General features: G+C 37.5%; 2 protein-coding genes across 3 annotated transcripts in view; one reads left to right on the top strand and one right to left on the bottom strand.

The window, feature by feature from the left end:
• The window catches only part of mroh1 (maestro heat-like repeat family member 1), a 67062-nt gene that overhangs the window by 2503 nt on the left and 41118 nt on the right, over nt 1-23441 (top strand). Inside the window, exons 2-4 of one of the 2 annotated variants that reach the window (XM_079625018.1) lie at nt 3545-3590; nt 13116-13202; nt 20603-20671. The gene's annotated coding sequence lies outside the window, so the exon portion shown is untranslated. The remainder of the gene's footprint in view (nt 1-3544; nt 3591-13115; nt 13203-20602; nt 20672-23441) is intronic. The other variant, XM_079625019.1, reaches the window with a different exon arrangement.
• Nucleotides 5275-9569, bottom strand: scxb (scleraxis bHLH transcription factor b). The gene is made up of 2 exons (XM_079625021.1): nt 8634-9569; nt 5275-5904 (listed from the first exon to the last, which is right to left on the bottom strand). The coding sequence occupies exons 1-2, from the start codon at nt 9195-9197 to the stop codon at nt 5866-5868; spliced, it is 603 nt and encodes a 200-aa protein (XP_079481147.1). The 5' UTR covers nt 9198-9569; the 3' UTR covers nt 5275-5865.

Below are 23441 nucleotides of genomic sequence, written 5' to 3'. Positions count from 1 at the left end.
TTCAATGACCCCTGTGACCATAGCTTTCAGGGACCCTAGAAAAGCAGATGTATGCATTGACGCATGTTGAATACGTTTTTCAAACACAAAACGAGTCCATATTTAATTTCTGGAAGCCGGGCTAAATGAGCAAGCACTGTTAGAGGATACATGAAAAGAACATTTCAGTAATCACACTGGTAACTTCTATATCAAAGTAAAATCTCATAAGCTTAGAGAAGTCATTTAACTCATGTGATATTTAGAAGGAAAATTGTTTTTGATTAATACCTTGTTTATAATCACTCATTATATATGCATTGAAGCAGCAGTGGATTCCAGAATCCACCCCTTCAGTTCAATCTCTGAGCTTTAGGAAGCTCCTGGAGCTGAAGTTTAGTTGGTATGGAAATGGGTGTTGTTTTTCCGATGCGCGCTGTAAGTGGTAGACCAATCACAACAGACTGGGCCATCAATAAAAATTAATTATGGAAGTCAATGGGGTCCATCAACTGTTTGGTTACCTGCATTCTCCAAAAAATCTTCTTTTGTGTTCAGCAGAAGAAAGAAATTCATACAGGTTTGGAACAACTTGAGCGTGATGATGACATAATTTTCATTTTTGGGTGAACTATACCTTTAAAACCATTTAAAAATATAAATGTCCTTAAAAAAGATAAAGTAACCCGAGAACCGAAATTAACATAAAACACTGACTTCTCAGAGGATGTATCACAACTTAACACAACTTAGTTTAAAAAAAAAAAAACTATTACAGTGCAGTGTTCCTTTTAGACCATTTAGATTAATAGTCATATTTACCGGCTTTTTTTATTCTTTAAAACCAGGAAAAACGGGAGTGGTTTTACTGGTGGGGTGGTGGATGACACCCTGTGAACTAAGCCTTTGCTTCTTGTCGGAAATTTGATTAAATGCGGCAAAGACTGGGTGACCCGCATGTCTGGGAGAGGAGATTTTTCATTTTTCTTTAATACTCATGTTTAATTTCATGATTGGCTAAAGCTCCAGGTGGCTGCTTAATGTCCAACAGATGGGCCCCTCCGCAAACCCAATTTTCCATTGCAGGCTGATGGCAATAAAAGGAGGGATTTTCACAGTTCCGCAGGCACCCCTCGCATTTCCACTCTCCCAGGGGCAGGGAGAGAGTGAGCAAGACCGCAATGTTATACTTTGTTTTTATTAAAGCGTTTGATTGACAGCAAAGGAAGATTTTTCCAGTATTAAACTCTAGGCCCAATTGAACGGGACAAAGTACACCAAGTCTTGACTTTGAGCTACTGGGACTGGGTTATACCACCTTTCTATTTCTTCCTCGCTCTGTCTTTCTCTCTCTCTCAATCTCTTCCCTTTCTTTTTAGTTATGAAGCCAATGGCTCTGTGGTGAGCCACAGGGAGCTGACAGATTGGCCCTTAGGATCTCAAGGCTTCTTTTACAATCAAAACTTGTTAACTCACATTCTGAGTTGAGGATTTGGATGGCGGTATAGAAGGAGAAAGGGGCCTTAGGATGCATCAAAGCCTGGGTCTTGAGAACACATGTTCGGGCATAAAAGTGTGTGTATGGATTAAGGAGTGCTGTAAAACCAAGAAGAACTTATTCTCCTAAGGCCAGTCAAATGAGGAGAGAGGAGCAGCTGCAAAGTCCAACTCCCTCTATCCTCACTGACCTTCACCATCACTGTCTTCATCCTCGTCCTCACTGTGATATCAGGGGTCAGAAGTCAAGACTGAGGTGCACACTAAAACCTGAGGGAAATTTCTTGGATACTTGACGTAATGGATCATGTTTTCTTATTCAACCTCTTTTGCCAAATTTGCAATATGTTTAACTGAAAAAAATAATAATAATAATAATATATATATATATATATATATGTCATTATGATAAGACTTTTTTGTGTGTACATGAGTAATTTAAAAATGAATACTAAATTAAAAAATAATAATAGTTAAATTTATAAAGAAAATACATATTGATGAATGATTTAATTTAATAATTGATAATTTTATAAATGTTCTTTTAAATAAGTAATAAACTTACTATTGTTCAAAAGTTTGGGGTCGATTTTAAAAATGTTTTTGAAAAGTCACTAAAGCTATATTTAGCCTATTTGATCAAAAATACAGTAAAAACTGTACTGTGAAATATTGGTTATTTAAAGTAACTGTTTTCTATTTTATTTTATTTAATGTAAAAGGTCATTTATGCCTGTAATGGTGAAGCTGAATTGTCAGCATCATTACTCCAGTCTTCAGTGTCACATGATCCCTCAGAAATCATTCTAATATGCTGATTTGGTGCTATTTATTATCAATGTTGAAAACAGTTGTGCTGCATCTTATTTTTGTGGAAACCATGATGGCTCATCATGATCATGAACCATGATTTATCAGGATTCTTCAAAGTTCAAAATAACAGCATTCATTTGAAATATAAATATTTTGTAACAATGTACACTCTTACTTTTCAGTTTTAATCAATTTACCGGTAATGTGAATCAAATCATAATTTTTTTCTTCTGTAAATGTTGGGAAAACAAAAATCTGAAACATTTTTTGTATCTAATGCAGTGACATTTTGATAGTTTCTATTGTACCTTACATTTAAAGTGTTTATAATTGTCACTTTGGGGGCCATGTGTGTATATTATGTATATGTGTATTTCTCAAACATGGAAACTATTATGTTGATATTACTTGAGACAGACGAAATCTTGCCACATTAGTCATGCTCTACTGTTTTTGTGTAACCCTGCATTAAGAGAGAGCAAATTAGCAGGCCCTTTTCAGCAATAGCTGCTCAATATTAGACTCCAGCAGGAAACATTTAGCTAAAACAGGTATGAGTGGACAGGATCGTGTTTTCTGACTAGAAATGTTGACACAGGGGGAGCTGGCAGTAACTCAAGTCACAAAAAATAAGTTTTCTCTTTCCCACAGGTGTGTGTGTGTGTTAGAGAGTGCTGGAGTGCGCCAGCCAGCCTCGTTGGACACCTGTCATTCCACCGTTGCTTTACAGCTTCCCGTCCTGTGGTATTCACAAGACTCCCTGCTGGATCTGTGAAAGCTTTACCAGAAGCCTGAGATATGGACAGATACATAAACACTCTGACAGAAAAACAAAACATATCTAATACAAAAAAGACCGCAGAACTGTATGCACTTCAAATCCATTTGAAATCCAATAGCTCAAACAAATACCGAACAGACAAAGTATTTTAATTGACACATATTGTGAAATGCCACAGGACCCTTTGAATCTAACTGGCTTTTCATTTGGACCATAAAAAACATGGTGAATCCAAACCCATTACCAAAGGAATGACATGAGGATATTCAAACCCTTTCCCTCCTCAGTGCAGGTGCTGCTGGTTAGGATATTTGGGGCACGTATTATTCCACTTAGAGAATTATTCAAGGTTTTGTATTGTACTTAGTATGAAATCATTCAGATCAGTTTTAGGTCATACACGTTTTTAAATTTTTGGTGGAGTTCATCGCAAGTGGAAAGTTTCTAATACTTTTCTGATGTCTTTAATTACAGGTCCGACTCGTTCTTTGACATCATATCAACGGCATCCAGTGTACAGGTCAGTGTTCATTACTTTTACAATACTTTAAGGAGACACTTTTATACAAAGCAGCTTGGATTGCATTTGTCTGGGAATCAAATATCTTTGTTTGCAGTGTGCATTGCCGTTTGAGCTAAAGAGGTCTCATACTGTGATTTTAAAGCCTTGTGTCCCAAACAGCGTCTCCCTTTTTCGTACCATTCAGCTTTCGATCGCTTAACCTTAGTTTTTTGGACCAAGTTGTTGGACCAGTTTCCATGCAGAAAATTGTATTAGTGGAGCAGTTCTGTTGCCATGGCAACTAGTCTCTACAGTGCCGTCTCCAGCCACAGGGGATGATGAAGCGCTGTTGATGTTGGATAACAGAAGCAGATGGAGAAGGAAGGAGTGAGTTAAATGATCTGAGAGCACTAGACCGGGTTACAGTTCACAGACTCTATATTGAGCTGAACAGAGGGATCCACTGAGTGTGTGGGAGACTTTACTGAGACGAGACCGAGAACAATGCTGAAAGTCTAGGGATAGTGACACTCAGCACTATGTGAAATTAACATGTTTTAAATATAATTTCACATAAATTGTGAAATATTCACAAATGTGAAACATTCATTTAGTTGTCACTGTTTTAGAGAATATTTTTTAAATAAAATGAATAGATGTTTTACAAAACTTGTAGGATTAATTGTAGTGAATATACAGTAAAATTAAAGGTTTGGGCTCAGTAAGATTAAACAACAAAGTTTTTGAATGAAGTCTCTTGTACTCACCAAGGCTGCATTTATTTGGTTCAAAAATACAGTAAAAACAAAAACACTGTGAAATATTACAATTTAAAATAGCTGTTTTCTATTTTAATTTATTTAAAAATGTAATTTATTCCTGCTGAATTTTCAGCATCATTATTCCAGACTCCATTGGCTCCTTATAAATAGTTATAACATGTATCTCACTTCAGATACTGTAAAGTATCTGATTCACACGAAGAACCATAACTATAACGATAACTACACACCAGCGGACTATATCGTTCTGTTCAAACGTGTGCTTGTCTCTCACTTTAAATGCTTGTGCTCTTTAAAGCAGGATGGATTCTGATTGGCTTTCAAGGTTTTTCTCGTTCATCAGCTGGAAAAAATAGCTCTGAAAGTGATTTCAACGATAGTTGAACTCTGGTATTCTTTAATATTGAGAACGATTTTTAGAACTATATCGTTATATTTATAATTATCGTCCTTGGTGAGAACGGGCCTTAAGTCTTCAAAGCTGCAGTTGTTGGTGTTTTGAGAGTTTAGCTTGTGATGATCCGTCTGATATGAACTGCTCTGAGGACTGTTATGGGGTGATACTCAGTCACTGTTGGGCAAGGTAATGCTGATGACCCAGGACAGGCATTTTCATTAGAGCTTTGAAAAGGGAGGCTCCTTATATGCAAGTCAGACTGCCTGTGTGTGCAGGTGTGTATATGTGAATGTGTGTGAGAGCTTGTGGTCAGAGTTAAAGTAGAGGACACTGTCTGCCAGCAGCAATCTACCTGCAGATCTCATCTAGACCATACTTACAGAACCAGACTTACTACAGCCTCCCTTCACTGTTCATCTTTCAGTCTCTTTCTCAATTTACTCCTCCTGGCCTCTCACAGTCTGTCTGATTTCATTGAAGCTCTCATGCTCTATATTTTTCAGCCCTGACATATACACAAATTGGTTTAAACAATGTTTTTAATGTTTAATTGGCATAAATAAATAATAATAACAACAATTATGTTACAGGTTTTAAAAACTCCTTGACATTCATGTTTGCTCATACTGTAGGAATGTGTTGATAGTAGAAAAGCCTTTTTTTCCATCAGCATATGTAGATAAAGTTCAGTGTAGTGCATACAAAATATATAGAACATAGACAAAACCAGAAGGACACAAACAGGGTCTGTACTGGTGAGCTGAAGTTTGGCTGTTGCAGCAAGTTGTCTTCTTCTTTTGCTGTTTTTAAATTTCAAATCATCCTCATCCTCATAGTCTCAGTCTTTTGTCCCTATCATGTTTGTATAAAAGTATATCACCTCTGTATAAAAAAGGTTAGGATTAAATTCACATAGTTTTTGGCTTCTAAATATGGAAATGGAGAAAGGCAGTGTAGCCGTCCGTTATAATGCCGTCCACCAGGAAGTTAAGCAGTGTTACATTTAATTAAACATTATTTACAGCAAATTGACACTAAATGTGCAGTTCGCTCAGGCGCGCTTCTTCAGACGGATCTGATGGGAACGCTCTTTTACTCTCTCTTCTCCTCGTCATTAACTCCTTAACGCAGTTTTTCTTTCTCTGTCTTTGTTCTGAAAGAAAAGAAAACAAAGTGATGAGAGAATGACTAGCCTGTAGGTTAAAGGGTCTTTATACATCTTGTACATCCATTCATTTTACAGACACATACAAACAATTATCTCATTAGATTTTTAAACACATTAGGACACTGATGAGCAGTTGAACTCTGACCGTCATTACCAACAGCTCTGAACCGTAATCAGGACCATCTCAGAGATAGATCTCATTTAGAGAATCTGATCGCTTACCATAACGTCATCTTTAGGCACAGGTCATAGTTCCACCTGGTCCAGATTAATCAGAAGACACTGCTGGCTGTGTGTGGTGAGGTGCCATTGCATTGGCACTTGTTTGTGGCATGTTTGTGTGGTGCTTGGTATATATATATATATATATATATATATATATATATATATATATATATATATAAAAATAAATACATCTTATGATTTCTGTGCAAGTAATGGCTTAAAGGGTTTTGTTCACCCAAAAATGAACTGAAAATGACTCACCCTCATGTCGTTCCAAACCCGTAAGACCTTCGTTCATCTTCGGAACACAAATGAAGATATTTTTGATGAAATTCGAGAGTTTCTGACCACATAGGCACAAAAAGTATTCTCATCACTTCATAACATTAAGGTTGAAGCACTGTCATATGGATTTTTTAAATAATATTTTTACTACCTTTCTGAGCCTTGAAAGTGGTAATTAGACACTATGTGGGGTCAGAAAACTCTCGAATATCTCCATTTGTATTCTGAAGATGAACAAAGGTCTTGAGGGTTTGGAACTACATGAGGGTGAGTAATTAATGACAGAAATTTCATTTTTGAGTGAACTAACCCTTTAACATATATATTGAGCTTTTAAGCTAAAAAGATTTCTCAGTCTCTGTGGATTACACCATTTGAATAATTTGAATAATATGAATTTTACAGCTGTTATACAACGGTTAGTTGCAGTTCTTTAACTTTTTTTTTTAACTAGCAGCTTTCCACAAGTCTCTTTTTATTTTACAATGAATCCTAGTGTAATATACACTTTAAAAAACTTTTTTTTTTGAAGGTTTAAATAAAACAGATATTATTGGAGTATATTTGAGAAGAAATACTTTTTAGCATATCTACTTTAAAATGCTTGTTTGATGAAATGTGTTGCTTGCCATTTTTTTAAATTGTTTACAGAATCTCTAAGGGAAAATTGTAAAAAAAGACAAAAGCAATTTTTGATTTGTTTTGGTGTTTGACAGGGTACTTGAGCCATTCCTATAGGACTGTAGGTGTACATATGAAAAAAAAAGCTTCTTAAATTTAACTCATCATAACAGAAAAATAAGTGCTTTCAGCTGATAAAACAAAGTCTTTTAAATGTTTGGCATTAAACACTGAAAAATTGCACGTTTGAGTTCATCAGCTCTCATTAATTGGTTGCAGCCGATGACATTTTTATTAATAAATAATCAATCCTCTATGGCTCATCAAATACGACCATATTATTTCAGTAACAGCATGTGAAATACTAGATGAAAGGATGAATCTGGAGTGTTTTCATTAAACTGTGGTGTTTAAAGAGTCTGTTCAGGATTAGTCCTCGTAATGATAATGAGGGTGTTGAAGGCTTTGGTGGAACTCAGGACATACATGAACTGCGCAGGAAGACGCTCAGGTTGTCAGGGGAATAGACCAGATGTTTCTAGCGCACTGCACAAACACAGCAGACGCATTGCAGCCTGTGCAGTGTGTGTTCATGCCGTTTTTGTGTACCTCTATGAAAGTTTTGTCTAGAGCCAAATGAATCATTTGTTTTCATCACAGTGGGTCATGTAAACACTTTCGTTTAGAACGCGGTAAATGTTAATGAATGTGGTTGAAGTCAAACCAAGCATATTTAGGGTTTTGTGCCAAAATGATCTGTTTTTATGATCTGACGACATCAATAAATTATGCTAATGTAAGCTTAAAAAGCTATGGATAAATATCTGCTTATCTGTCAATTGCACACTCCGAACATTTCATTGTATCAGTTACTGAACATTTATAAATGACACTTTCAAGAGATAGTTCACCCAAAAGTGAACATTCTGTCATCATTTACTCTCCCTCATGTCTTACAAACTTGACTTTTTTTCCCCATGACTTTGATTTGTAGAAAACAAAAGTGTTTTTAAAAATGTTTTTTTTTTTTTTTTGGTCCATACAATAAAAGTCAATAGGGTCCCATGTTGTTTTGGATATCGCTTTCATTGTTTGGACAAAAACAGATTCAATTTTCTTCAAAATATCTGTTTCACAGAGGAAAGTCACACAGGTTTGGAGTGACGTGACAGTAAATGATTTTTGGGTGAACTATCCCTTAATATCTCAGATACATTTCTGAATGGTATGGTTGAATAACAATGCACTGACCTCTAAACTTGAACCTGTCACAAAATTATAATAGTTTATTATTAAATACCAATTTTTATAGGTTTTGACTGTTCTATAATGTTAAGATTATATCTGACCTCTAACTAACCGCTCGAACATTTTGAACAGTTATTCTGGTGCAATTAAATCAACAATGTGTGTGGATAAAGAACAAATGTATTTTTTAAGCAATATCAGAAACACTTAATAGAAAATTAATTCTTAGAAAGTGGAAATGAAAAAGTTATACTTTTTTATTTCGGCACACAGGCCTCCATCAGGGCTAAATGACTGCAAACTGAGGAAACTCATACATTTTGACAGCTACTCACCAGCCGTCTCTGGTTACTGAGGCAGAAGGTGCAGATCTGTCTGGGCAGTGAGTTTTCTGAGTCCGGGCTGGGTGTCGAGCTCTTCTGGATATTGTGGTGGTGGTGATGCAAGGCTCCAGGACTCCTGAGACAGGGCTGTCCGTCTCCACACTCCTCTCCAACCAGCAAGACGTTCCCCAGGTGTGAGATGTAGCTGGAGGCCAACCGCAATGTCTCAATCTTGGATAGCTTCCTGTCGGCTGGTTCGGTGGGTATCAGCGTCCTCAGAGCGGTGAACGCCGTGTTCACACTGTTCGTGCGATCCCGCTCTCGGGCATTTGCGGTGTTCCGCTGCCGTACCTCAACGATCTGTGGACGGATCTCGGTAGGAACCGCTACCGGTCGGCAGCTATACCTCTTTTTGGGAGCACCCAACTTAAAGGCACCATAGCTGTGGCTTGCCATACGGAAGGACTTGTCTTCGGATCCAGAACCCTCGCTGCCGTTGTCGTCGTCCTCGGAATGCATGCTGATCTCAGAGCACAAGAAATGACCTGGGGTTGGTCGCACCATCGCGAAAGACATGCTCAGCACCTTACAGGACCCCTGGACCTTGCTTTTCAACCTCGCACCAGAGCGCAGAATATTTTCTAGTCTACACAAACACAAGAATGAACTCAATCCCTATTTCTAATCGTACACACCAGGACACACTAGTGTCGTTTGAGTCCAAGCTCCCCGTTACCAGTTTTGCTTGAGGGATCCAACCAATCCAGCGATGCTTGACTGAGTCACTTCTGACTCACTCATTCACAATAAATGCTCCTCTCTCCACTGTCATCAGTTATTTGGGCTAACAGCATGCCAAGCCGCCTCCCAGAATCTGTATGTTCGCGCATGTGTGTGTGTGTGAATGGGTTTGTGAGCTCCAGATCCTTCAGTTCCACGTGTGATTTCAGCTGAGCGTTTCCTTATGCCTTGGATTTATAGTCAGGGGGTGTGGCTGGGGTTCGCTCTCCCTTCAACCACCCTAGATGTGAAATCCAGTGAGCAAGTGGGAGGAATGAGAGAAAACGGGGACCTCTCTCTCTCTCCCTCTGTCTCTTTCACTCCACATTAGTATTTTTTAAAAACGTGACCCTGAAGTGCTTCCACAGAAGATTAATCAGTGTGATAGATTGGTTCGTTTCTTTCAATGTATTACTTTTTTTTTAGTCCTTTCACACTGAATTTTCAATTCAGTCCATTAACTCTCCATTTTTTTGTCTACGCTCTCTCACTCTTTGTCAAAAACAGGAGTCGTCAGGGCCAGGTGCTCATGAATCAATCCAATCTGAACCTAAATACAGCGTTCAGTCTGTGGACATTAGCCCAGATCGTTTTGGCTTTGGCACCACAGTCACAGGAGGCCTGACAAATGATTGCACAGTTGTTGAGGGGTAATATCACATGATATTATACAACATTCATAATAATAGTAATAATTTTCATCATTCATAATATTGGTGCATGGAGATTGTCCACTAGCAGCTCTAGTGCTGATTAAACAGGAAGTGCCCTGGGCTGGGGAGAGTTTTCACTGTAAGCACATAATGACTCTCATAATGGTTGAGTGAAGGCGGTAGGTGGATTGGTTGTTTAAAGCTGTTTGACAGTCATGGGCACACTGACATTTCATTTGCCATACTTGTCAAACGTTGACAAAAATTGTATGTTATTGATCTAAACATTTTTCTAACATTTTAGGATCCCGATGCACTTACATTTTAGGGGTTCTGGTCATTCCTGTTGTACATTTTTGACCTTTTGAAAAAAATTCTAAAGTATATGATGGAATTATAATTCAGAGCGTACTCCAAAGCCATGCCTCATTCAAAACACATGATTGCATACAGCAGGGACACAAGATACGGCCTTAAACTACCTCATGTTTCAAAGCACATGACATTACAATAATAATGAACAAAAAACAACTTAAAGAGCACTGACCTGTACCACCTGACTGCTGCAGTTTCATTTCGGTGTTGATGGTGTTGACATTGAAACGCATAAATTTGAGTCATAAACTGCTCCGAGTATAACGTCAGGGGTTTCCATCCCTTTCAAATTGCAGTAGTTATGGCGTGAACACAGCATAAGCAATTTGTTTTGGATCAGGAGGAACTGCAAAAGGTGGCTGCTGTTTCGGTTGCGATGCTCGGTGACTGACGTCTGTCTAAGGCCCCGATCACACCTGACGCGTTTTTTTGCAGTGAGAGGCGCCTTTTTTCAATAGTTTTCCTATGGCAGTGAGCGTTCTGCGCACTGTCTATGCGCACCAGGCGCCTCGCATTTTACCGCCTGCTGCGCCTCGCATTTTTGAAGTAAAAAAAAAAATCAACTCTGAGCGGAAAAAGCGCCCAATGTCATCGCGTTTTTTTCCACTGCCCAATTGAATGAATGGAGAGCTGGGCCTTTCGTTGTGGTGATAGTTGTTTTGTTTTGACAGTTGTGATGACCGCAGTTGTTTTGAACGCCCGGAGAATGCGATGATGGAGGATAAACTTGTGGTGCTCTCTCGGGTTACCAGGAGCTAACGACTCCATGGACCGTAACTACCACAATGTTAACAGAAATTAAATAAAGTTAATAAAAAGCTGATTTGACGTTTACTTGACTGACAGGACAGCTGTTTCGGTAGTGGCCTAGCAACATAAAAAAACGCAGCGCACTGCTCGTTCTGTGTGATTGGCCAGTGCTGTGCGCCTCGCGAACAAATCACCTACCCTGCCTTTAATTTAGATTTTTATTTATTTATAATCTGTTAAAATATTAATATTATCACACCTACTTTTGCAAACCAGAGGGAATGTTTTGGAATGAGACAAACCAACTAAGACCTCAAAATGTAAGATGATTAATTTATAAAATCCATAGGCTTTATGCCGCACATCACATGACCAAACAGGAAAACCGGTCTCATCACATCCGCTTGTCAGAGAAAGTGTTAACGGCAGTATGAACTGATGACGATATTAATTTTTTTTAGGTAATCAGCTAACCTAGCTAGTTATTTTTTATTGTTGCCGTTTTATTCCATCTAAATATCTAATTATTAATGAGAAGAAGACAATAAAATTTTTCTTTTAGATATCAATCTGCATATGCGATGAGCATCGATTATGCTCATCTTTGCTTGCTTCTTTTAAGGTATCTTGAGTGAAGCACATACAGTAGACTAGAACCGGAAGCGAATGAAACTGAAGTTTGTTGCACATAACCCACATTGCTAATATGTGATGGTGCTGTTGTTTCCTAAAACGATGTCACTTCCTGTATGATAATGCCAATAAGAATTTAATTTTTTAATAATAACGATACGAATTACTAACCTGATGGAATATGATTTGTGTGATATTAAGGACTTATATACAAATACAACTTATAAACTGAAGACCAATTTGAATAATGTTCTGAAGAAAACACATTTTGTTTGAAACATTTTGGTTACAAAAAGAAATACACCATTTATTTAGACATTTTCAAGATTTAATTTTTCCACATTTTTTTAATCTAACCAAAATGCTTAAAGATGAGCATTTTTTTAGATGGACATAGTTGTAAAATTAGAATTAAATTACATTTAAAATGCATCCCTTTTTTCAATGATTTTGAATATTGTAATAATAGAAAAAAAAGCTATAATTTCTTTAAAAGTTTCGTATTTCATCCATATTGCGATATGAGTGAGACTATTCTAAGAAAATGCACTGCATAACAAGAATGACTAGATAAAATAGTAACTATAGCATACTTCATTATGAAAAAGCTTGCAAAAGCCCATTGCATTAATGCTGTGTATGCCGAAACTTGATGTCTATAAATCAGAACAAATCGGTAGTTTGTTCTTTCCTACATCTGATTATCATTACTTTCTCTGGAACATCTGTGGTAAAACGTCATTTTAGCTTTAAGTGCCCTTCTTCTTGTGCCCTGTGTAGTTGAACTCTTCTGGCATGGGTTGGGAAACTGTCAAAATCCACCACTAATCTTTTGCTCAGGACTGCAGACAGTCGTTATGGATGTCTGCCGGACGTACGTCCAGTCAACTATCGGGGGACTCTGCTGTCTAGCCATAGTTGGGGACAGGCCAGCAGGCAGCAACCACGCCTGACAGGACAGGGCCTCCGCAGCTGGCTCATTTAGTGTAAGAGGAGACGGATTTAGGGGTGGAGGGAGAAAGACAGGGAAGGAGAGACCCTATCAGCTGTCTCATTTTAACACGCATATCGCTTTACTTGTCACGCAAGAGGTCTAATTAGTAATGAATTGTGATCTCATCGGTTAGATGTATAGACTGGGGTGGTTTCTCTGAAATGGGGCAATGCTATTTAGAGTAGGTCACATAAGCACAACCCCTCAATAGAGGAATAATTTGGCGTCTCGTCCAACTCATCTCTCCACTGCTGACTGGTAATTGCCTTTCTGTGGCCTTGCCTCTGACTTCCAACCCCTCTATTTCAGGAGCAGAAATGAAGTCAGTCTTCACTGAAATTCCATGCCGTAATCGTCCCGTTCCTCGGAAGCCAAAGAATTCAGACGGCAAAGCAGGTCAGTGGGGTTTTGAGATGGAAAAAGTGAACCTTTTAGAAACTTCTGGAATTCTGTGCCCTTCAGAGCTTTTCCGACAGATCTTACCCTATAGAACCTGAATCTATAATATAATATAATAAAATATAATAAAATATCATATCATATATTTAAAATAGTTAATTAAACGGTACAAAATAATATTTTGTATGATGTACTTTACAACTGATCTGGAACAATATTGTGAAAAACACTATAAAAATACATTTGAATTGAATTTTAAAAAGTTTATTTTCATGTTTTTACATCTAACAATACGGTAATAGCGAGTAGAAAAAAATAGATTAGTTAAAGTTCCCCTATTATGCTATTTTAAAAGTTGCTAATTTTGTTCTGGAGGTCTCCTTTACATGGATCAAAAGTCAAAAAACACTTTCATTTTCTCATAATGTATACATTATATGTATAAACATACATACATACATACATACATACAAACAACAGCACATTATTCAATGATCAAACGACTCTGGTAAATCAGTCTCTCTAAATCCATCCGTTCCACTAGCCTACTCTGCTCTGATTGGTTTAGATGCCCCAGTCTGTTGTGATAGGTTTACCGCTTACAGTTCCTGACAGAAGCTAAACGCGCATTACTATAACTGAACTTCAGCTCCGGAGGCTTCCTCACTCCTCAGAGATGTACACACTGTAAAGACAGTAGCGATGACGTCGATTTTATCTCAATTTGAGCGCGAGTCTGATGATGAAACATTATTCAACCTGAACCTCAGCATTAATACGTGTATTTCTATCAACAGACTGATATAGTATATTTCAAATTTATTGCGATGCACATGTGGGATCTGTATTAACTGTACCAATAACGGAGCATATGTTAGCTGAGCACTAATGTTAGTTGGCAAAACAAATCTTCCTCCGACATTTATCTTTACTCAAAAATACTAAGGACGACAGACAACCTGCATTAATAGACACAGTTTTAGGTAATAGTGTCCCACAGCTGATTTGCAGTAGTATTTCAGTAAGACAGTGGTAACGTGGGTTAGCCGGAAACTTACACAATATAAAACACTAAACTACATATTTTGAACACTCAGTAGAAAATATAAACATCAATAATTATTCATACTTACAGGTTGGGATTCTGAGGAGCCTGTTGGTCCAAATAAACTGGGTACCGACCCTTCTTTCCATAGCAAGTGTTTTGCGAATCCTGCGTTATACTCTGAGATTTGAGAAGCAGTCGTCTGTAAAATTAGGTGTTTGAAGGCGGGACAAGTTGTTCAAGGGCGGACAACATGCACCATAGGCGGGCATTATGCAAATGTCTTATCTAGTGACGTAGAACTGCAACGCAGTGGGATTCGAATTACAGACGACTCTTTTAGTCGATTCTTTCTTTTGGAAGACAGTAACTTTATTTATCGTGCACTTGTTTCGACTTTACAAATTTGCAGAACGTTTACATTCACAAACAGCTCTATTACACACTGCATGAAAAAGAATATTCGAAAAAACATAATAGGGGCACTTTAATACAAAGTCAAAATTTTCCAGATAATATTTTAATACTTTGCATTGGCTTCAGTATACCAATAATATAAAAGCCAATTATTTAATTTGGCAAACAACATGTCTTTTATATCAGGCTTTTTCTAACACAGTACAAATCGGTCTTTATGCATGACGATATATGGCGGCCTTTCCAGTATATATTAGGAAGGGGATCATCATATTTGGCGGGTCTGTGGACCCCTGCCATCATCATGTGTGACAGGTTTTCCAAAAACCCCTTTAGTGAACAGGCATTTTCTCACACACTGGAGTGTGTCACTCAGAATAAGTCATTACAAATGAACCATTAGACATGTTGCTTTACTCACACTGTGTAACCCAAAGAAGGCGTGTAGGTGGTGGTGTGGCAGGGACTGGAGGGGGGTAAGTCAAGGCCTTATCTTTGAAGTTTGCCTTGTAAAGCAGGCAGCTGGTGAGGGCAATCCCACTGCGGCTCTTCGGCCTGGGCTTGTAAATCCACCTCCGCCCCTCCTAACTGGAGCCCTGGGACTAACCTGTGGCCCGCTAACAATGGCTCACTGCTAATTTAGTGACTCTTTTAAATTCAAAGCATTCTCCTTTTTTGTTAACTCTTCATTGTGGGAACACTTCATATATCTGCTCCAGGTGCCACCACCAGAACAAAATCTTAAAACATCTGCTCATCATCTTGGATATAATCACTTCACTAATTTAAAGCTTCACACTTTCTTATTTTAGTCAATCTAAAAAAAAAAAACGATATAAAGATTTTTCAGCAAATTTGTTTGAAAATATAATTTTTGCATTATTTCCTGTTACTTTTTCTTTATTTTTTATTACATGCTTTACCAATAAATGGAAAGCAGTGAGTCAGAATTAAATGATCATATAACTACTGTAGGCCATAATTTATATTATAAGAAAATTACAAGGTTATTTCAAGAAAAACACAATGTTTTCCTAGATATAAACTCTTACCTAAACATATATAGAATAGATACAAAACAGTAAATGTTAATAATTATTGATTAAATTAATAATAAACTGATTAAAATTATACAGATATTTTCATTACACAAATAAAATGATGCTGCTTTATTGCAAACTAGTATTTCTTATCATATTATTTTAATGCATAATTGTCGTAATTACAAATACACTGCGGTTTGTGTTGCAAATAGTTTTACTGTTTATGTACTGTCAAAAGTCTTACACATTTACAGAAAATAAATTACTTCCATGTTGCAAAATAAGTTGAATAATCAACAGTCTCCTAATATTTTTTTAAAATGTCAGATTTTTCAGACTTAAGTAGAGAAAAATCACACATTTACAGGCACAACTTTTCAAAGGGGTGGCTAGCTTGGCAGGAAATTTGCAATTTGCAGCTATTAGTTTTTATTAATGGTGATTACCCTGCGACATTGCAGATTCCTGTTTGACCAAGGCAGAATGTCAGAGTGCAGAAGGTCACATATGTTTTCATTACCACATACACCAGCATGGTCCATGAAATATGTTCATTACATTACACATTACGTTTAAAATATGTTCATTACATCACGGAGCGTGACAGTGATTCATAGAAATCTCTGAGGAATACAGTACGTGAGTAACAGTGAGTGTTCAACCTTGACTGTCTGTCCTCAGCATTTATCTTTAAGTTATATTCTATTGCAATTTAGATGCATCAGATAATGAAGCTGAAATATGCAGTCATAATTGTGTGCAAAAGTGAATGACCTCGCTTTCTACAATTTGTCTTAGCTCAGTAGCAGCCAGAAACACACAGACATCCTGAACATATCTGAACGGAAATGGACCTTAAATGGAAACTGGAGGTTTTCCTTTTGCCGTTCATTCCATCATGGACCATTTCCAACACCGTTTCATCTCCATCAACATTGCACGCCCCACTTTGCTGCTTGTGGTCATTTGTAATGTAAGCAGTAGCTAACTGGCTGCTTATATCATCTTTTGCAGTGAGACCAATGAGCTAATTTTTTGGCTGTACAGTCCTGTTAATGTAGATTAGGGCCCAGAAATAAGTCATCCATTTTGGGTGTGGGTGAGTACATGCAGATGGATTTTTAGAACAAACATTTGCTGGGAACTCTCAGGGCTCCATTATGTATGGCGTAAAAAACAAGAATTGAGTATAATGTACAAGTGTGTCTGCTTTATCCTCAAGCGTTGGCTTGGTTGTTTCTTTTCTTTATAGTGTTTGGCAAAATTGTTCGACTGTAGTGGCCAGATCAGAAATATGAAAACCCTTAATGCAGGCCATAAAATGTTCAAATGATTTACAAAACGGCTTCAGTAAATTTGGCGTTGAAGCTTATAGTAAATTGTCAATAAAATGTATGAACTTTCAAATGTACTTTTTGAAGCCTAACAGGAAGTTTTTGCTGTTCGTTTATGATGGTGATTTAGTATGTCATGCGGTCTATTCATAATTTAAACTGATTCCTGTGTGTGTGTTCGCACAGTTCGAAGGATCCTTAGGACATGTGCTTGTCATTATCCATTGAGTAAAAGCTCTGAGTGAGTGTAAAGGAAATCCACAAGGCATATATCAGTCATATACTGGCGGAACATTTACCCTCACACATCCCCTTTCAAAACGTACATCCTCGATAGCATCCAAAAACAAATAATTGCGGTCACTTCGCCATCTGAAATGAATTGCCAAATTGCCCTCTTAGTGCTGGCTCATTTCAGATGAATTTGTGTTGCTGAGTTATGCCTGAAACCGGCCCGAGACAGAGAGGGGACATCAGCACTTCATCAGCACCACAAGAAAAAACTTTCTTTAAAAGAGTTTCATCAATGCTGGATACGTCATCGTGGGATGTTAACCGATGGACTGAAGTTATGGACTTTATATGGGTAATTTGTAATGATAAAGCTGACAGTTGCAATTTTAAGGTGTTTGATGAACAGAGCAGAGACATTATGATATGAATGGGAGAAATCATAACACTCAGTATGGTGCATGTAGTAGGTCGTAGTTACACGATTTCATTTTTCATAGAGGCATCACCTGTTTGTTTACTCTAGATTGTGCATGTGAATTCGGTGGAACAGCCAGAAAAATACATATTTGTGGCATAATTTGATGTAAAGAAAAACAATTTATGAGACTATTGTTGTCATATTTTAATCCTCATTTGAATTTGAATGTAATATTGATGGTTGGTTTCATTGATTTGTTCTTTCCCCATTCAAGTAAATGGGAGCTGTACTTGCATTACTGGAAATAGATGACCGGAGGTGCCCAAGATGGCATTGGAGTGGACTAAAACAGGATTTTGTTGTGGATTTCTGAGGTGACAGAGAGCATGGAAAAGGTATTTTTCACATCCTCACTTATCACACTTAAACTGGATTCCCCATTCCAACAATATTATGAATTCTAAATTGCATATCATTTAGATTATCCTTTGTCATTTTGGATGGTTTCATTTGATCACATCCTCTACTGAGATGTAACTCACTTAAATAGATGTGCAGTTTTTCCTCAAGATGGTTTGGAATGGTGCCTTGTTGATTTAACCTTTGCCCTGAAACCATCTTCCAAGAGGCTCATGAATAAGTTCAGCTGAAATGTCCTCACGGCAGCCTGCAGAGATTACAAATCACACAAATGTGTTTGCAATGGCTGTAAAATAGAAAATAAATGCAGGGAAAGTGCAGTTTACAGCTCAAATCCTCTGTACGCTTGATGAAATACAATAAATTATGTGCAAAAAACCCTGCCTCGCTCTGCGCTGGAGCTTGAAAAATATTTGTATTATTTTTTTCTAGAAGTGAGGTTCTTATTTTACATTTAAGCTTAGCATTGCCTGGCTATATCTTTAAATGGAGAGGGATTTTTAGGACTGAATTGAGAATGTTTCAAGACTTTTATTTATTTTGGGGTGTTTTCTTCAACACCCACTGAAGCACTGTTTAGTCCTCTTCCAAACCTTTCAATGCTGCCCTCAGAAGTGAATTCTGTGCTTGGTATGCTTCATGGGGTAAGATGGTTTATAATAATGAAATAATGAAAGTTTTTTTGTTTTGTTTTTACACTTACACTGATGTATGTATCAGTTGGACCAAAGGGAAAACAAGTCATCTGCTTTTGGAGAAACACTGGAATGTGAGAAGTCTGCATCATCATTTCATCTGGCTGGTTTGCAGTGTACATTTTTACACAGTTCCCTTTTGAAGTGGAACTTCGATGCTGCGTCTTGATATTGGCGTGACCGGTGTCTGAAGCACTTGTAAACAATCAGCAATAATTATTGGCAGCTGGCAGTCCATGACGTCACACACGTCACAGCCCGTGAATATAAAAGGTCGCCTGAGTTGCACGTCATCAGCTTTTTTGCCTTCAGGATCCGCTTGTTTGTATACGTGTATACGATAAGAGTCTGTTGGAGCGAGTTAGGGAACTGGATGTGCTCATGGCAATGCATTGCTCCATCCATGCTTGACTCTTTTGAGGTATGAGAGTCGAAAATCTGCACATCATGATTCGGGTCAAGCGGCTGCTGAGGCAGCAGTGCTGCAGGGCTGACATATTTTTTTGTCAGAAACAAGTTAGCATTTTAGCACTTCAAAATCAAAAAAACCTTTGTTAAAAAACTTTTTTGTCATTGACAAGATTAACACTGCTGGTTTGTCTGTGCATGACAACTCAAACCATTGACTTGAGCCATTGAATGTCCCCATTATCTACAATAGGCAGGTGAGGAGAGAGACTGTAAGTTTGGAATATTTCCAGCCGTCAAGTTCACTCTGAAGTCATGAGCTAAGTGGCCTCAGAGCCTTTCAAGGCTCCGGTTCTGTGACTGCGGATTTGCTTTGTTTCATCCACCGCGCCAAAGCTAGAACTGACAGAGGATGGAGGGTCTTCCAGCCGGTGAAATGTGCTTCAGCCACTTTTGTCTACTGTGCTCATAAAGTTCAACCATATATGCGTGGACAGAGGCTCCTTGTGAAAAACAAGATGGCCATGCTGAGCTTTGCCAAGAGAAACACAAGTAGACAGAAAAGCGTGCGCAAGCCTGAGGAACATTCTTCTCTTCATGGCAGATCCATCATTTTTGAGTTCCACATGGTTTGTGTCTGAAACGTAATGTGGTGTATTATAATGTGTTGGGTTTGTGGAGTTTGTTTAACCTCTCTTCTCCCTCTCTGAACCTGATATGCTCCTTTTTTTGCTGATTAAGTTGTCTGATATGATCCATTTCATACCTTTTATGTGAGTTGGTTTTGTAATGGCATCTTTAGCAACCAATGCCACACAAAGTACATGATTAAAATAGAGTATTTTTACATTCTCCAAATACGTTGAAAATTAGTAACTGTCTGTTCAAATGTCATATCCAGAATTACAACAGAGTATTATCTATAAAAACTGATGTTTGATTATTTGTGGTGCTTTTTATTCACATATATGCAGAGAATTTGAAGATACAGAATGTTCTGTTCGAGCCCACATACACATACGTGTGGTTTTTATGTCAGCAAAGTTTAATATCACTCAAAATGTATTATGCTGAATATTTTAGATGCTTGGAAATGCAAACTTTCAGCCGAGACAGTTTTCCATCTTATTTTTCATTCAAGTATGGTGTAGATACTAACATCTAACTTCGGATTCTGCTTGAGAAAAGCGCATGGTTATTCAGTGTTACGTGATTTAGAAGTGAGATTTAACAGTGAATGGGATGCAAAGATCCATATTTTGTCTTTTAACAAAGTGTACTAAAGAAGTGGAGGATCACAAGGCTTACATTTTCCCTGATTTGCTTTTATTATTGAAACCTTTCTAAATGAGATATGGCTTGTTTCTGTTTCCTATCTTTCAGATGAGTGATCTTATATACTCCGAGTTCTCAACTACTGCCACTGTGCAAGGATTATGGGCCTCTTTTAAGGTTTGTTTTATTATTAAATCAATCATTTCGGACTTGATATGATTTTTACCTGATGAATATCCCTCACTATATCTTTGAAAAGAAGGCCAACGATTTTTATTTTATTTTATATAAATAAAATAATTCCCCTATGTATTAGAGTAATGGTGGACTAGGCACCTGTGATTTCTCACATGTATTTCACTTGGAGAAATCTAAGGAGAGATTTGTTACAAAGTCAAAGTGTAAAAGCACTACTGTAAGAGCAGGTGCTGTAATGTTTCCTGTGTAATTCATTTTCTTACGAGGATACCCACGCAAGCCACTTTAGCTGTCAAATACGGATCATGGCAGCCGTAGTAAAGCAGCTCTTCCTGCTTCCCTTCCTTGATTACCCTTCATAACCATACCTTGATTTATCCCTCCCTCATTCCCAAGCGTCAGCTGTGTATTGACCTTCAGCACAACAGGAAACCCCCAGAGTGCCATAAACCAGAAAGCCAGAGTCCTCAGCTGGAAAGCACATAAAGGAATAGTTAACCCAAAATTAAATGAAAATTTCTATCATTATTTACTCACCATCATGTTTTACCAAACATGTATGGCTTTCTTTCTTCTGTGGAAAACAAAAAGAGAAGTTTAGCAGAATGTCTGTACTGCTCTCTTCCATATGACCCCTTCTGAGGGTAGTCAAACCAAAAACTTTAGATATACAAAGATGGTGCACTCATATTACTTATGAATGGGAGAAAGTGTAACCCACAATATGGCGGATTCGTCCCACCTTCTAAATAAAAGGGCCAAATGCTAATTAGTCAAATCATTGTGTCACTATAGCGGCGAGAGGCGTTTCAAAGATGGCCGCCAAGTGAAATTACTTGCCTTAAAGGGACTTGGGTCAAACTCAACAAAGGGCAAAAAAAAAAAAAACTTTAAATCCTCATAAAGTAGTCCATGTGATTCACAAAACCATATAATAGATTTGTGTGGTGGTTACACTGAAATTGACAGAAAATTTAGCTTGACAGCCATGATCACCATTCACGTTTCTTGTATGGAAAAGAAAAAATATAAATAACTTAGTTTAGGATCCAATTCGCACACTATTAATTAACTAGTTGCATATTAGCATGCATATTACTAGGATATCGGCTGTATATTAGTACTTACAAAGCACATATTAATGCCTTATGCTGCATGACGATATTCCACAACCCAATACCTAAACTTAACAACTACCTTACTAACTATTAATAAACAGTAATTAGGAGTTTATTGATGCAAAAGTCATAATTACTAATTAATATAGTAAGAATTGGGCCCTAGACTAAAGTGTGAGCATGACATCTTTTGCGTTCCACAGAAGAAAGAAATACATTTAGTTTTAAAAGACAAGACATGACAATGAGTAAATGATCACAGAATTTTCATTTTAAACCATATCTCAGAGTCAGACATAATGGCTTCGAATTATCCATCGTGATGTCCCCTCATGTTGCATTCATAGTTTGCACGTGTTCATGTTTGTTATCATAGTTTGCATGGTCACTGGACTGATGCCCTGCACCGCAGTAAATCTCTAAACTTAAGAGCTAAGCAGGCTGTTTAACACTCTCTTGGGATGCACAGAATCACCATGAAATTAATCTCTGGTCGTCTTAGTATAAAACACATGCTTGACAAGTGGATTACTACCAACAGATGGCATTGGACTAGTCTTGATTCCAAACATCAAAAATTTACCAAGAAGAAACTGATCCCTAGTTGAAATAAAAAAGGAGTAATAATGAAATATGACTAGATGCACTTACACATGCTAAAGCTTGTTTAATTCTGTGGTTTATATTAGTGGGGCCAATTTCAAAAAAAGAAATAATTTGTGCTCCATGACCTGTTTGCTTAGTTGAAGCGCAACTGAATGGAAAAGAATGCAGGGACTTTTGGGACGCATTTTAAAGGGGTGGTATAATGCCCTTTTCACAAGATGTAAAATAAATCTCTGATGTCCGCAGAGTGTGTATGTGAAGGTTTAGCTCACAATACCCCACATATATTTTTATATAGCATGTTAAAATTGTCACTCTTTGAGGGTGAGCAAAAACACACAGTTTTTATGTCTGTCCCTTTAAATGCAAATGAGCTGCTGCTCCCGGCACAGAGGGCGGAGCTTCAACAACACCTGTCATTTGACCTCATACACACATGCACTGAAAATTTCAAAAACGTTTAGCCTTTTATGTTCAAACCGGAGTCAGAAAGATGGAGAGACTCAATAAGACGTGACAACATGTAGACAACATTTCTGAGTTGATGAATTTATGTTGCTTATGTGTAGTTATCTTCTAGTCATTGATTAGCATATTCTGTCATGACAATCTATAAATCGTGTTCCCGGGGGCGGGGTTTATGTCAATTCTATGTAATTCATAATTATGTAATTCTATTAAAATGATACTTCACCCCAAAATTTAAATCACTATCATTTACTCACGCTCAAGTTGTTCCAAACCTGCATAAATGTCTTTCTTCTGCTGAACACAAAAGAAGATATTTTGAAGAATGCCATTAACCAATCATTTGATGGTGCCCATTGACTTCTATAGTATTTATACCCATGTTCTTCAAAATATCGTCTTTTGTGTTCAGCAGAAGAAAGACATTCATACAGGTTTGGAACAACTTGAGGGGGAGTAAATGATGAAAGATTTTAATTTCAATTTTGGGAGAAATATTCATATTTCTTAAGATTGACAAACTGTAGTTTAAGATTAAAATGGCTTAAAATGTTAAA

Source organism: Phoxinus phoxinus, assembly GCF_949152265.1.
Source record: "Phoxinus phoxinus genome assembly, chromosome: 10".
In the NCBI taxonomy this organism is placed as follows: domain Eukaryota; kingdom Metazoa; phylum Chordata; class Actinopteri; order Cypriniformes; family Leuciscidae; genus Phoxinus; species Phoxinus phoxinus.
The sequence above is the reverse complement of the archived record's forward strand: the minus strand, read 5'-3'. Positions and strand labels throughout refer to the sequence as shown.